The sequence below is a fragment of the Orcinus orca genome, chromosome 14 (genome assembly GCF_937001465.1).
Source record: "Orcinus orca chromosome 14, mOrcOrc1.1, whole genome shotgun sequence".
In the NCBI taxonomy this organism is placed as follows: Eukaryota; Metazoa; Chordata; class Mammalia; order Artiodactyla; family Delphinidae; genus Orcinus; species Orcinus orca.
The window spans coordinates 62,260,762-62,273,575 of record NC_064572.1 but is presented as its reverse complement, the minus strand read 5'-3'; the positions used below and the strand labels follow the sequence as shown (position 1 = coordinate 62,273,575).

At 37.2% G+C, this 12,814-nt stretch overlaps 1 protein-coding gene across 13 annotated transcripts in view; it reads right to left on the bottom strand.

Annotated features, from left to right (window-relative positions):
- CUTC (cutC copper transporter) overlaps positions 1–12,814 on the bottom strand; it is a 42,063-nt gene that overhangs the window by 23,452 nt on the left and 5,797 nt on the right. For 12 of the 13 annotated variants that reach the window (XM_004268444.3, XM_049697116.1, XM_033425760.2 and 9 more), the window contains exons 3-7: positions 11,392–11,451; positions 8,200–8,409; positions 7,499–7,534; positions 5,125–5,258; positions 242–269 (exon numbers count right to left, since the gene is read on the bottom strand). In XM_004268444.3, the coding sequence (XP_004268492.1) occupies positions 242–269; positions 5,125–5,258; positions 7,499–7,534; positions 8,200–8,409; positions 11,392–11,451 (468 nt within the window). The remainder of the gene's footprint in view (positions 1–241; positions 270–5,124; positions 5,259–7,498; positions 7,535–8,199; positions 8,410–11,391; positions 11,452–12,814) is intronic. The other variant, XM_049697122.1, reaches the window with a different exon arrangement.

Below are 12,814 nucleotides of genomic sequence, written 5' to 3'. Positions count from 1 at the left end.
TATGGGAAAGCAAACATGGAGAAACCCCAATCCTTATTTGCTCTTCTCTGAGCGAAACCCTACTAGAGTGTTCCTCATGTAGTTTTAAATTGCAGCACAGATCCCCCAATCTTAAACATTTTAATCAAATTATATATTCTTTCTGAACACCATGTACTAATACTACCCCCCATACTGTCCTGCCTCTTTTGCTCTTCCTCACTATAGTGTTACACTAGTAAACGGATAGATAAATAAATACCTGGCATTACCACAATCCTGCCTTTTGCCTGAAAAAAGAAAAAAATAAACAATTTTAATATCCTTCTCTTACATGGGATAATAAGGCAGCAAAACAGAAACATAATTATATTAAATTTATTAAGTTACTACTAGTATCTAATTTTCAATAGATCTTTCTATTTCTTTGGGATCTTGGGTAAGTAAAATGTTCAGAGTAGTAACTCTTTCTACCCAGAAAGGTTATTTTATTTTATTGCTTTAAAGACTTGTACTGTTATAAACACAAAGAATAGGAGAATAAAATATAAATACTAAATAATCACACCATCTTAAGAAAACCCATTACTGGGGGCTTCCCTGGTGGCGCAGTGGTTAAGAATCCACCAGCCAATGCAGGGGACACGGGTTTAAGTCCTGGTCTGGGAGGATCCCACATGCCGCGGAGCAAATAAGGCCATGCACCACAACTACTGAGCCTGTGCTCTAGAGCCCACAAGCCACAAGTACCGAGCCCATGTGCCACAACTACTGAAGCCTGCATGCCTAGAGCCTGTGCTCCGCAACAAGAGAAGCCCCTGCACCGCAACGAACGCAGCTAGAGAAAGTGTGCACGCAGCAACGAAGACCCAACACAGCCAAAAATAATAAATAAAATAAAATTTTTAAAAAAGAAAAAAAGAGGGCTTCCCTGGTGGTGCAGTGGTTGAGAGTCCGCCTGCCAATGCAGGGGACACGGGTTCGTGCCCTGGTCCGGGAAGATCCCACATGCCATGAGCAGCTATGCCCATGAGCCATGGCCGTTGAGCCTGTGCGTCTGGAGCCTGTGCTCCGCAACGGGAAAGGCCACAACAGTGAGAGGTCTATGTACCCCCCCAAAAAAAAAAAAAAAAAAAAAGCCACTACTGAAAAATAACACTAATTCTGAGTTCTTGGCATGCGATGGAATGGAAGTAGTTGAATTTAAGTAAGATTTCAGCAGAAAAGAAAGAGAATAGCATAATCGTAAATTACTAGAAAAAAAATCTGTTCAAATCATGTGTCCTCAACTAAATTCCCTAGCTTATTATACTAATTAAATAAAACCATAGGTCCATTTTATTGGATATTAAGTAATAAAACTGAACTACATGAATTGATTTAATTTCTGATAATAGGTATTGAAATTTCCTTACTTTTATTCTAATTTTCATCCCATTTCCTAAATAAATTTTGGTGATATACCCAGTATCACTGAAAGTCAAAAGGAAATCACCTTTTTACAAATGCATACTCAGTAGAAACTCTAGTGGCAGTAGGTAATAATGACAGAATAAAAATAACATATAATGTTATAACAAGCTCACTAACTTGCAGAATAATACCCTGATCAAATTGCTCTATCATGAAAGTGTTTATCAAATGTCACTTTACTCACTCCTCCATCCATCCAACAAATATTTATTAAGTGCCTACCGTGTACCAGACTCTGTTGTAGGTATGAAGAACACTGTGACTGAAGGGGTCCAAAATATGTCACTGTGGCATAAAAATTATTTTGAGCTAAAGGCTGAAATTCCTTATCTGCCTAAAAGCAGAGCCTCCCAAAAGAACTGAAAAAGAACTCAACCGTCATAAATCCCCTCTCTGGAAGCAGCTCATCAGCACCACACCCAGGCAGACAATATCATAAAACTATCCTATCTCCCATCTATTCTTCTAAGGATACAATAATCTTTCCAAAAAGTCATTTGTTTTCCCATAAGGGCCCTTTCTCCTTCCACTTCTAAGTCCCTAAGTGCTCTCTTCCCCCTCCTTTACCTATTAGAAGATGGTATATAAGCCCCCAATTCTAAGCACCTCTTTGAGTCACATTTCTTTGTGAACTCCCATACATACATACACACGTGATTACAATCTTGTTTTCTTGCAAATCTATCTTTTGTCAGTTTAATTTGCAGGATCTCTAATACTGAACCTAGGAGGGTTCACTTTTCTTTTTAAAAAGAGGGTAAAGAAAAAGTTCTTCCTCTCTGACATCATGAGCAAGAGAAAGTTCCTATTCTCATGGGGCTTTCACGTTCAACGAAAACAGACAACAGATAGGTATATTTATAAAATATAAATATTTAAACATACAATGAATAAAAAAGCAAGGAAATGAAATAGAGAGTAAAAGGGAGAGGGGGCTATTTCACAAAATTTAATAATTGTTAGAGAAATAAGTGAAACAAGGCTGTTTAGTATCCTCAAACAGACTACAGCAAAATACCCACAAAACTAAATATTTACTATCTAGAACGCTGAAATGAGTTTAGGAGCAAAAAAGTCATACTTACTGTAACTGTTTCTTCCAACTGAAAGCTTTCTAAAACATGGACAAATGTTTAAAGAGATGAATTCTATCACTTTTTTTTTGGGCTTCCATAAAAGATTATTTAGAAGTATATGCTTACCTGAGGCTATCAAAGTGATTTACCAATAAAGAGCAGTTACTAAGTGTCAGACCTTGTGCTGAAGTAATCCACAACTATTCTAAGAGGTAGGCACTATTATTATGCTAACTTTGTAGGTAAGGAAACTGAAGTTTAGGATGGTTAGATAAACTGCCCAAGGTCACTGTTAATAAGTGGCAAAACCAGGATTTAAACATAGACCTTTCTAATCCCAAATCCTATGCTTTAACCAGTATATTATACTACTAAGTAACTGCTTCAAAAAGTAAAGTTAGCATGATCTCACTTCTATGTGGGATCTAAAAAAGAAAAACACAGAGAAGCAGAGAATAGAATGGTGGTTACCAGGGGTAAGGAGGTGAAGGAAATGGGGAGATGTTGGTAAAAGGATACAAAGTTGCTATGTAGGATGAGTACGTCTATAGATCAAATGTATAGCATGATGACTACAGTCAATAAAACTGTACTGAATACTAAAATTTTGCTAAGAGAGTAGATTTCAGGTACTTTCACCACACACACACGCCACACAAGTTAACTATATGAACAGATGAACATGATCTTGACTGTAACCATTTCATTCTGTATATGTATATCAAAACATCAATGTTGTACACCTGTTATATATACATATAACTTTTACTTAAAAAAAGTAAAGTTAGTGTATAAGCATATTTAACCCAGCTCTTCCTGCCAACCAGTGATTAAATTACAAATCTCTCTCTCTCTCTCTCTCTCTCTCACACACACACACACACACAAATATTATGAAATGCAATATATGACTACAACAATTATTCTCTACTCCATACTGAGTAACCATTTTAAAATGGAAAGCTGACTCATCAATTCTTCTATTTTAAAACCCTTCAGGCTTCCCCAGTGCACCAAGGATAAAATACAAACTCTTAAATAGTTTTCAAGGCTCTGGACAGTATTCTTCTCTTCACATTCAACATTATAGTCATTCTTCAATATCTTAATAAATGATGCTCACTTTTGTTTCTAGGCCTTTGCATATACTATTTTGTCCACATGGAGCATCCCCCCGACTCTCCCTCTCCCTATTCCCTTTTACATTGATGGCTCCTAATCATCCTTCAAATGAGTAAGACATTGCAGTGTGGATTTCTTTTCTTCTGGGAAGCTAACTACTGTGAATCCCAGTCCCTCAAATCTGGGGTTAATTCCTCTCCAATGTGCTCCCACAGCACTTTTTTTTTTTATATAGTACTCTATTAAAAGTGCCTGTTGTGCACTAGTTTGTAAGGGCAATGACTACAGACACACACACGCGTGCGTGCGCAGGCACCCCTTGGTCACCAACATAGGGCAAATGTCCTGCACCTTAATATATACTTAATAAATATTTATAAAACCAGTAAGTTCCAGTCTAGAAAAATTTATCTGATACTCAGGTGAAATTTCTGAAAATTATTTTCATGGTTATAGAAAAGTAAACATAAGCAGATGTCTACACAAAAACACTAAATAATATTATTAATAATAGCAGTAATAATAATTATAGACACTAACATGTATTAAAATCTAATATATATCAAGCACTCTGCTAAGGCTCTTACCAAGAGCCTTTCTTATCTCTTATATTATCTCTTATCTCTACCAATCCTACCTGATCTCTACCAATCCTCAGAGCAACCCCATATAGGAGATATTAAACTTATCTCAATTTCACATGAGGAAACAGAGGCTTAAACGCTAGTAATCTACTCAACATTATACAGCAAGTGTCAAAACTGTCTCAAATCCAGAACATTCTCATCTCAAAGTCCATACTCACTCACTTAGAATGCCTCTGGACGGGTGTCAGAAAAACACAGACATACTACAATTACAAAGCCATCTTCTGGCTGTTCTACAAATGATGTGAACTCACAAGAGGACATCATATAAGAGAAAAATGTATTTCCTCCTATCTTGGTAGTTTGGGAGAAATGAGAAGGATACAGTTTTAGGTTTTTTTTGGCTGTGCCATCTGGCATGCAGGATCTTAGTTCCCCCACCAGGGATCGAACCCGTGCCCCCTGCAGTGGAAGCGTGGAGTCTTAATCACTGGACCACAAGGGAAGTCCCAGTTTTAGTTTTAGAATTCACCTCGAAATGATAATTTTCTCAAATTTTATGTGGGAACCCCTGAGTATACATAGGTTGCCAGTAAGAAGATATGGCTTAAACTATGCAACGCTGATGGCAGAAGAAAGGTAAAATTTGCTGTGGTTATCCAAATTAGATCAGTTATTTAGGCATTGTCTATAATTTGATCTTAAGAGCCTTGGCTACTAAAAATGCTCATGTGAAAGAAATAAAAATTATAAAATATGTTATTTCCTGCTTGCTATGGAGTAACCACAAAGTCAGTAATATGTAGTTTCACAACCTCGTTGAACAGCAGAATATCAGAAGTAACCACAACAGCGTCTTAGGAAGAAAGGAAGGAAATTGTGTGTACCTGATCTATGAGTCGCTTTATTAGGGGTAGTCCTTCTAGTGCTGAAATGTCGCATCCACTGGTTAATACTCTTTCAAATCCCAAAGTTAAGAGGGTCTCTAGAGCTGCCATTGGATCATGAACCATGTCAAAGGCTGAAATAAATAAAACTGACTTGAATTTTGAACAGATATCTCTAATACAGTGCTTTCCAAAATGTAGTATACACACAGTGGTATGCTGGACCTAGCTTGTCCTGGCTTGCAAGAGTCAGTTGTTAAATATTCAGGAATTTTGCAAGCATGATTGTCAATCCATTGGCAGCTGAAATTAGTCAAGGTGAAAGTACAAAACCACAGAAATCAACAAATGCTACAAATCAGGACTCTTTTTTCCTGAGAACCAGTTTACCAGCATACCACAGTCAGCAGGCCACCAATGGTATGCAGGATCATTTTAGATGGTATGCATTTGAACAGATGCATTTACTTAAATGCAGATTAGAAGTGAAAAGTTTCCATTTTTCATTAGTTATAAAGTTTCTCTTTAAAATAAATTTACTTAAGATTTTAAGAAAATTATTAAATACATTTGCACAAGTAGCCCTTGGATATGGTAAAATTGTAAACGTAACAGGCAAGTGACTCAAATTTGGGAGTCTGCTCTAAGGGTTCAAACAAACTGGACAAACAGAATGAAAACATTACACTCACCAGTTCTAGAAAAAGCCTTGGTTCACATTCTCATTATTGACTAATATTTTATTCTAATCCATTTATCCCATGTACTCAAGACTCATAGTATAAGGAAAGTTGTTTACAACAGACTATATGAGGTTTCAGTTCCATCCTACTTTCTAAGAGACTTCTCTCCTCCTCACTGAGGAAACTGGCAATAGGAACCCCAAAGAAAACTACTTCTGCTTTGGTTCTCAGCACTGCTACATGATACGTAAGTGCTAATCTATGGTGGATTAGGCGGTAGACCCCTTCCTTTCACCCTTTAGTGTATGTAGGCAGCTAAATGTAACACAGAGGATTTTCCTTTTTTGGTGGCAGTACCTTCTCAGTGATTATACTGTCATAATATTAAATACATGAGTGAAAAAAATGTGGAGCACAGGACAATATAACAATATAAAAACATGGAAATATTTTTGCTAAATTTATTGAAGGAAAAGACAAAAACTTTGAAATGATTTTCTTAGTTTAAGAACAGAAAAATATATTCTATATGGTGGGTTTATTTTGAATTATTTACCATATCAAATTTTAAACTATATATTTTTCAGATAAATGTTTACTAATTTAAATTACCTCATATTTTAAAACTTTTCTTTTTTCTGTTGGCTAGCTTCAAAGTTCTGACTTTTAAGCGATCTAACATCTTTTAGTTATTGCTAGTTTATGAGAAGCATTGCTAAACAGCAAGTCAAGAAAGTTTTCTGGTGTTACTCATTTCATAAAGAAACAAGGATTACAAATGCTATATACCTAATTTCTACAAATGGATGCAAATCCTAGTGTCCACTCTCATCCTAATCTTTGGATGCTTACTCAAAAGGACAAAAAATATTCAATAATTTCTCATGCATATCATCAAATAAAAAAAATTGAAGACTTCTTTCTTTTCATGTGCAATGGCAGTGCCTCTGAAGGCAAAATTCACACTTGTTCCTCCATTTTACCAATGCCAGGCAAAAATGTATGAAATTGTAACTGCCTGATTTAGAGATAAGAAGTATTTTCATATAAAATTATCAGATACTTTTTAGAAATCATTCTGATGCAGACAAGCTATCAATAATGTACAATAATTTTGTGCACTATAGTGAACATCTGTTCATTGATTATCCAGCACCTATTTCTTCTCTCCTCTTCCTAATAGTACCCAATTCTTCATCAGATACCCTCCCCCTCTCTGCCCACGAATCTTATATTCGTCTGTGAAAGCTGACCTCACTCCTAGCTCCAGAATGATCTTATCTGGCTTAAGCCAAGCAGCACATTTCCTTTCATTGGCCATAGTGATTTATCCTTTTTGAGACTGCACATGACCTGAGGCAAACTAATAAAAATGAATCTCAGGATTCTTGCTTGGAAAGCTGTGACAAGCACATGCACTTGTAGGCAATGCTTACTCTCTCGAGCCTCTATTATATGCCACCACCACCACCTTCTGCTTTTAACAACTTTTCATAACTAAGGCTTCATATTTTCTAGAAATTGTGCATCTCTAAATTTACAACTGTTAGTCCCATGACCAGTATAAAAAAACCAATTGGTAACACTGTAATGACACTATACAATTGTGTTCCAGAAAGAAGGTTGTGGCATTTGGTGAACTGAGAAAACTGACACCGTTCAACAGAACTTCTAAAATGGAAATGACTCACCTCGGTGGAAAGTGACTGGCAGAGGACGGCAAATAGCTATATAAAGAAAATCACATGACAACATGAATGAAGAGATCATCACTGATTACTGTTTACAGAATTCTCCATGTTAGAATGAACTTTTTAATACTTTCTTCTCTTAAGTGAAGACACTGAACTAAAATAATAAAAAAAGGGCAACCTTCCAAATCCAAAAGTCCTATGTTTCCATTAATCTCTGATTTTCAGTTAAAAAAAAAAAAAAGTCATCCACTCCTTAGAGGCACCAAATAAAAACCATATGATTTGGCAACTATAAGGGTAGCATTACATCTATTACGACCCTTCTGAAAATCTTCAAGAAATACTCCGGTCTAGTAATATAAGTAGTTTGCTTCTGTCCTCTCTACATCTCCCCATCCTCACCAACTGTAATAGCTTTTCAACTTTTCAGTGCTGTGATTAAAGGAATCAAGGTAAATTTCCCTTAAACCCTATAGGAACAGTAGCAGAACCCAATCTATAGTAACTGAGAGAGTCAGGAGGGCTATGTCACACATAGTCTCTACCCAAAACACCTAAATAGCTAGTGTTTAAAATAGGTTAGTATAAGTGCCTGCAGGTGTGAATGAAAAGCCAGTTTTGTGATTGCGTTTTTCTATATTGGGAGTATTCAATGCAATCATCATTAGAGGCTTTTTGGTCTCAGTACAAATTCTTACCGATAAGGGACATGCACAGTTCTTTGTCAATGTGTCCATCTTCAGTCAGTGCCCCAAATACCAAACCATCAGCACCATAAAGTTTGGCAAGACGAATGTCAGCCTTCATCACCTCAACTTCACGGTCTGAATATAAAAAATCACCTCCACGCGGCCGAATCATCACAAAAACTGGTATCTGGACATACTGCTTCACTACTTGAAGGACACCTATAAGAATAGAGCAGACTAATTAAAATTCAAATGTGAGCTAAAAGCTCAAGGAAGTCAATAAAATATTACTGTACTGGTCTTTTACATTTGCTCTAGTGTATCACTTCTACAAGAAATGGAAGAGTTGATGGAATAAACCAAAGAAAGATGGATCTAAAGGAAAAAGGAGACACTGAGAAGAAAAACGTACATATAGTAGAAGTTACGTAATAAGAAAATTAAGGGTAAATAAAAAAGCAATTTAGAAAATAGAAGGAAGTTACCACATTTTAAAAGCACTTGTCAGTTGACTCAACTAAATTCTTTTACTGGAATGTGACATTTGAAAGTGTAATAACTACCAGGCTCTATGTTCTGCCAGTGTATTCCCTAAGATCCGGTTTCTCCTTCATAATGATTACAGCTCTATTTAAAACCTACTATAGAGATGGTTACATAGTTCTAAAGTTTATGATTCCTTAATGGAAAAAGATATTTAGCAAAGCCTTTTTTTTTAATAAGAGATATGCAAAAGGGAGCAAAGTTGAACTTATTTGTGATTTTATGAGGAGATCTATGAATAAAAGTACCCAAATTTGACACAATTCGTGGCTAGTTCAGAAACACTCAGTGGTATAAGATCTGTGGCAAGCACCATTAGTGTTTACCCAATGTGAATTTACGTCTTTTTCCTTGCTACAAGAACCCCAATTCTGCATGGGATAGCAATGTGCCCATCACCAAGTAATGAATCATACATGACTGCTGTTGCAAAAAACAGACTGCACTCAAATAACAGGTATGTTCTAGGTATTTCACAAAGTGGCCAGGGAATGCCCTCCTTTATTTTAGAGAGAGGAGTCCAAAAGGCCATTGCATATATAAGCCTTTTATACTAAATAACGCTATCATCCATCTCAGAGTAAAATATAGGAGTCAAAGTTTCATATAGGGACTTGGGCTTTTGACCAAGACAGAGTAACAGGAACTGGATTTACCCTTCCACCCATAAAACCAAAAAACAGACAAAACATATGAAACAATGGTTTGCAACAAAGGATAATGTTGCCTGAGAGATGGGAAACAAATGAGGTGAGCTCTCTGAATGACCCAGATTACTACCTTGAGAGTTTTCCAGGCCACAGAATAGGGAGACGGAACCCAGGCAGAGGCCAGAGAATTCTCTGAGTTGAGGAGACAAAGCTGAGAGTCCAGGAAGACCACAGCAGAGAATAGCAGGGAGGAGAGAAAAAGAATCCTGGAGATCTGCACAGAACCACACACCCCCTTCCCGCTAATATTCAGCTGAGTACCGATCGGCGTATGCACGCAAGGAAACTACACAAAGCCAGAGAAAGACCCACTGAAAAGAATTAGAAGAAATAGTGCCTGTCATTCACACCAGGACAGGAATAATGCCTGTTCCCACCAGCCACACACAGGAAAATTTCAAGATTCATGGGGCACTGGGTAGAGTACACAGAAGGTCTTGCCTCAGTAGTGGGGAATAACACTATTCCAGACCCACTTAACAAATTTTAAAAACCCAATCCAAAATGAACAAACTGTTTCCAATACCTAACTGCTCAAGAATATTTATAGGAATATAAAAATATCCAGTACCCAGCAAAGCAAAATTCATAATGTCTTACATACAATGAAAAATTATCAGGCAGGAAAACAAGATGCATCATTAGGCGAAAATCAATCAAACAAAACCAACCTAGAACTGATACAGATGTTAGAATTAGCAGCCAAGTCATTAAAATAGCTATTGTAACTTTATTCTACGTGTTCAAAAAAGCTAAAAAGTGACATGAGAGATATAACAACAATCTCAAATATCTAGGGATGAAAACTACAGTGTGTGAGATGAAAAATACACTAGGTGGGATTAACAGCAATTAGACATTGCAGAGAAAAGATCAGTAAACTTGAAAACAAAGGAATAGGATCTATAGAAAATGAAACAGAGAAAAAGTTTTTTTTAAGAGTAGTTCATCAGTGAGCTGTGGAACAACTTTAAGCAGCCTTAAGTAAGTTAGTTGAAGTCTTTGAAGGAGGGAGTGGAGGACATTAAATGCTGAAAAATTTGCAAATGTGATGAAAAGTATAAATGTACATGTCCAAGAAACATGAAAAAAACTACACTCAGGTACATCATACTCAAATTGTTCAAAACCAAGAATAAAGACCAAAATCTTAAAAATAACCAAGAGAAAGACAAATTACACAGAAAAGAACAAAGGTTTGGATGACAGATTTCCTGTCAGAAACAATACAAGCAAGAAGACAGTGGAGAAGCATCTTTAAAGTCCTGGCAGAATAAAACTGTCAACCTAGAATTCTACACCCAGCAAAAATATCTTTCAAAAATGGGGAAAGGTGTTTTCAGATACACAAAAGCTGAAAGAATTCATCACCAGCACATTGTACTACAAAAAATGTTAGAAGAATTACTTCAGGCAGAAGGAAAATGAAACCAGATGAAATATAGATCTATACAAAGGAAGAGCATCAGAAATGGTTAATTACACATGGGTAAATATGATGTCTTCTTATTATTTCAACCTCTTTAAAAGATAACTGGCTCTTTAAACAAAAATAATAACAATGCAGTGTGGGGTTTTTAACATATGTAAAAGAAAAATGTATGACAACAGCACAAAGACTAAGAGGGGTGAAATGAAGACAAAAGTCAGTATACCAAGGATGCCAGAATGGAAAGATTAAAAAAAACACAGTCCTTGACATTACTGTAGAGCATATGAACCAATATTAACAGTAACTTAATCTCAACTTTATGATATATAAGGGAAAAAAAATATCTATTTGATCACATCTGTGATAGACAAGTTTATTTGCAACCATAAACGTTTCTAACTGATACAATATCCATGGCATAGTTAACATGTTAGGAACTTCAGTAAAATATCCCAATGAAACAGATTATCAATTGTCTCCAGGCTCTATGAGAAAATCTGAAAAATGGACAGTTACCCATGCTGGGTGTGGTTCCTCCTTCCACTAAGCCAGAACATAATTCAATGCGATCAGCACCTGTAATAAGAAAAGCATTGCTAAGCATAATAATTTTGTTGTTGTTGTTGTTGTTTTGTGTTACGCGGGCCTCTCACTGTTGTGGCCTCTCCCATTGCGGAGCACAGGCTCCGGACGCGCAGGCTCAGCGGCCATGGCTCACGGGCCCAGCTGCTCCGCGTCATGTGGGATCTTCCCGGACTGGGGCACGAACCCGTGTCCCCTGCATCGGCAGGCGGACTCTCAACCACTGCACCACCAGGGAAGCCCATAATAATTTTTTTAATTAAAAAAATTAAGAAAAATTTTCAAAAGCATTGTTCAAAAGTTATTGTCCAAAATAAACTCTTATTAAACAGCAAACTTAACATTTTTTTTCTAAATATAGAACAGAGTCTTAGAAACTGAGAGAAATCAAATTATAAAACTAGAGTAAAACTCTATTTTTAAACCCAACTATATTCTGCAACCCACATTGTTACTGATAGTCAAATTTAAGAGTTAATTCAAGTTAAGCTAGGTCTCTTAAAATTTTGTATTATAGGGTTGCTTCTCCACGTACAAGGAAGTGATTTAGAATAAAGAAGTTTCTGGATTGAGCACAGTGGAACAGACTCTTCATTGATTAAAAAAATAGCAATTTCGGGGGCTTCCCTGGTGGTGCAGTGGTTGAGAGTCCGCCTGCCGATGCAGGGGACACGGGTTCGTGCCCCGGTCCGGGAAGATCCCACATGCCGCGGAGCGGCTGGGCCCGTGAGCCATGGCCGCTGAGCCTGCGCGTCCAGAGCCTGTGCTCCACAACGGGAGAGGTCACAACAGTGAGAAGCCCGCGTACCGCAAAAAAAAAAAAAAAAAAAAAAAAAAAGCCATCTCGGGACTTCCCTTGTGGCGCAGTGGTTGGGAATCCTCCTGCCAGTGCAGGGGAGACGGGTTTGAGCCCTGGTCCGGGAAGATCCCACATGCCACAGAGCAACTAAGCCTGTGCACCACAACTACTGAGCCTGCGCTCTAGAGCCCACGAGCCACAACTACCGAGCCCACGTGCCACAATACTGAAGCCCGCATGCCTAGAGCCCGTGCTCTGCAACAAGAGAAGCCACCGCAATGAGAAGCCTGCACACCGCAACGAAGAGTAGCCCCTGCTCACTGCAACTAGGGAAAAGCCCGTGTGCAGTCATGAAGTCCCAATGCAGCCAAAAATAAATAAATTAATTAAAAAAATTAAATTAAATTAAAATAAAAGATGAAAATCACAGTTTCTTTAACAAACTATAAGGAAAGAAAAGAAAGAATTAAAGAAAGAAAAAAGGGAAACATAGACTGAAACAGACATATCAAAAAAATATGTTTATATCTTGATTCAAAGAACTGTAAAACAAAACAA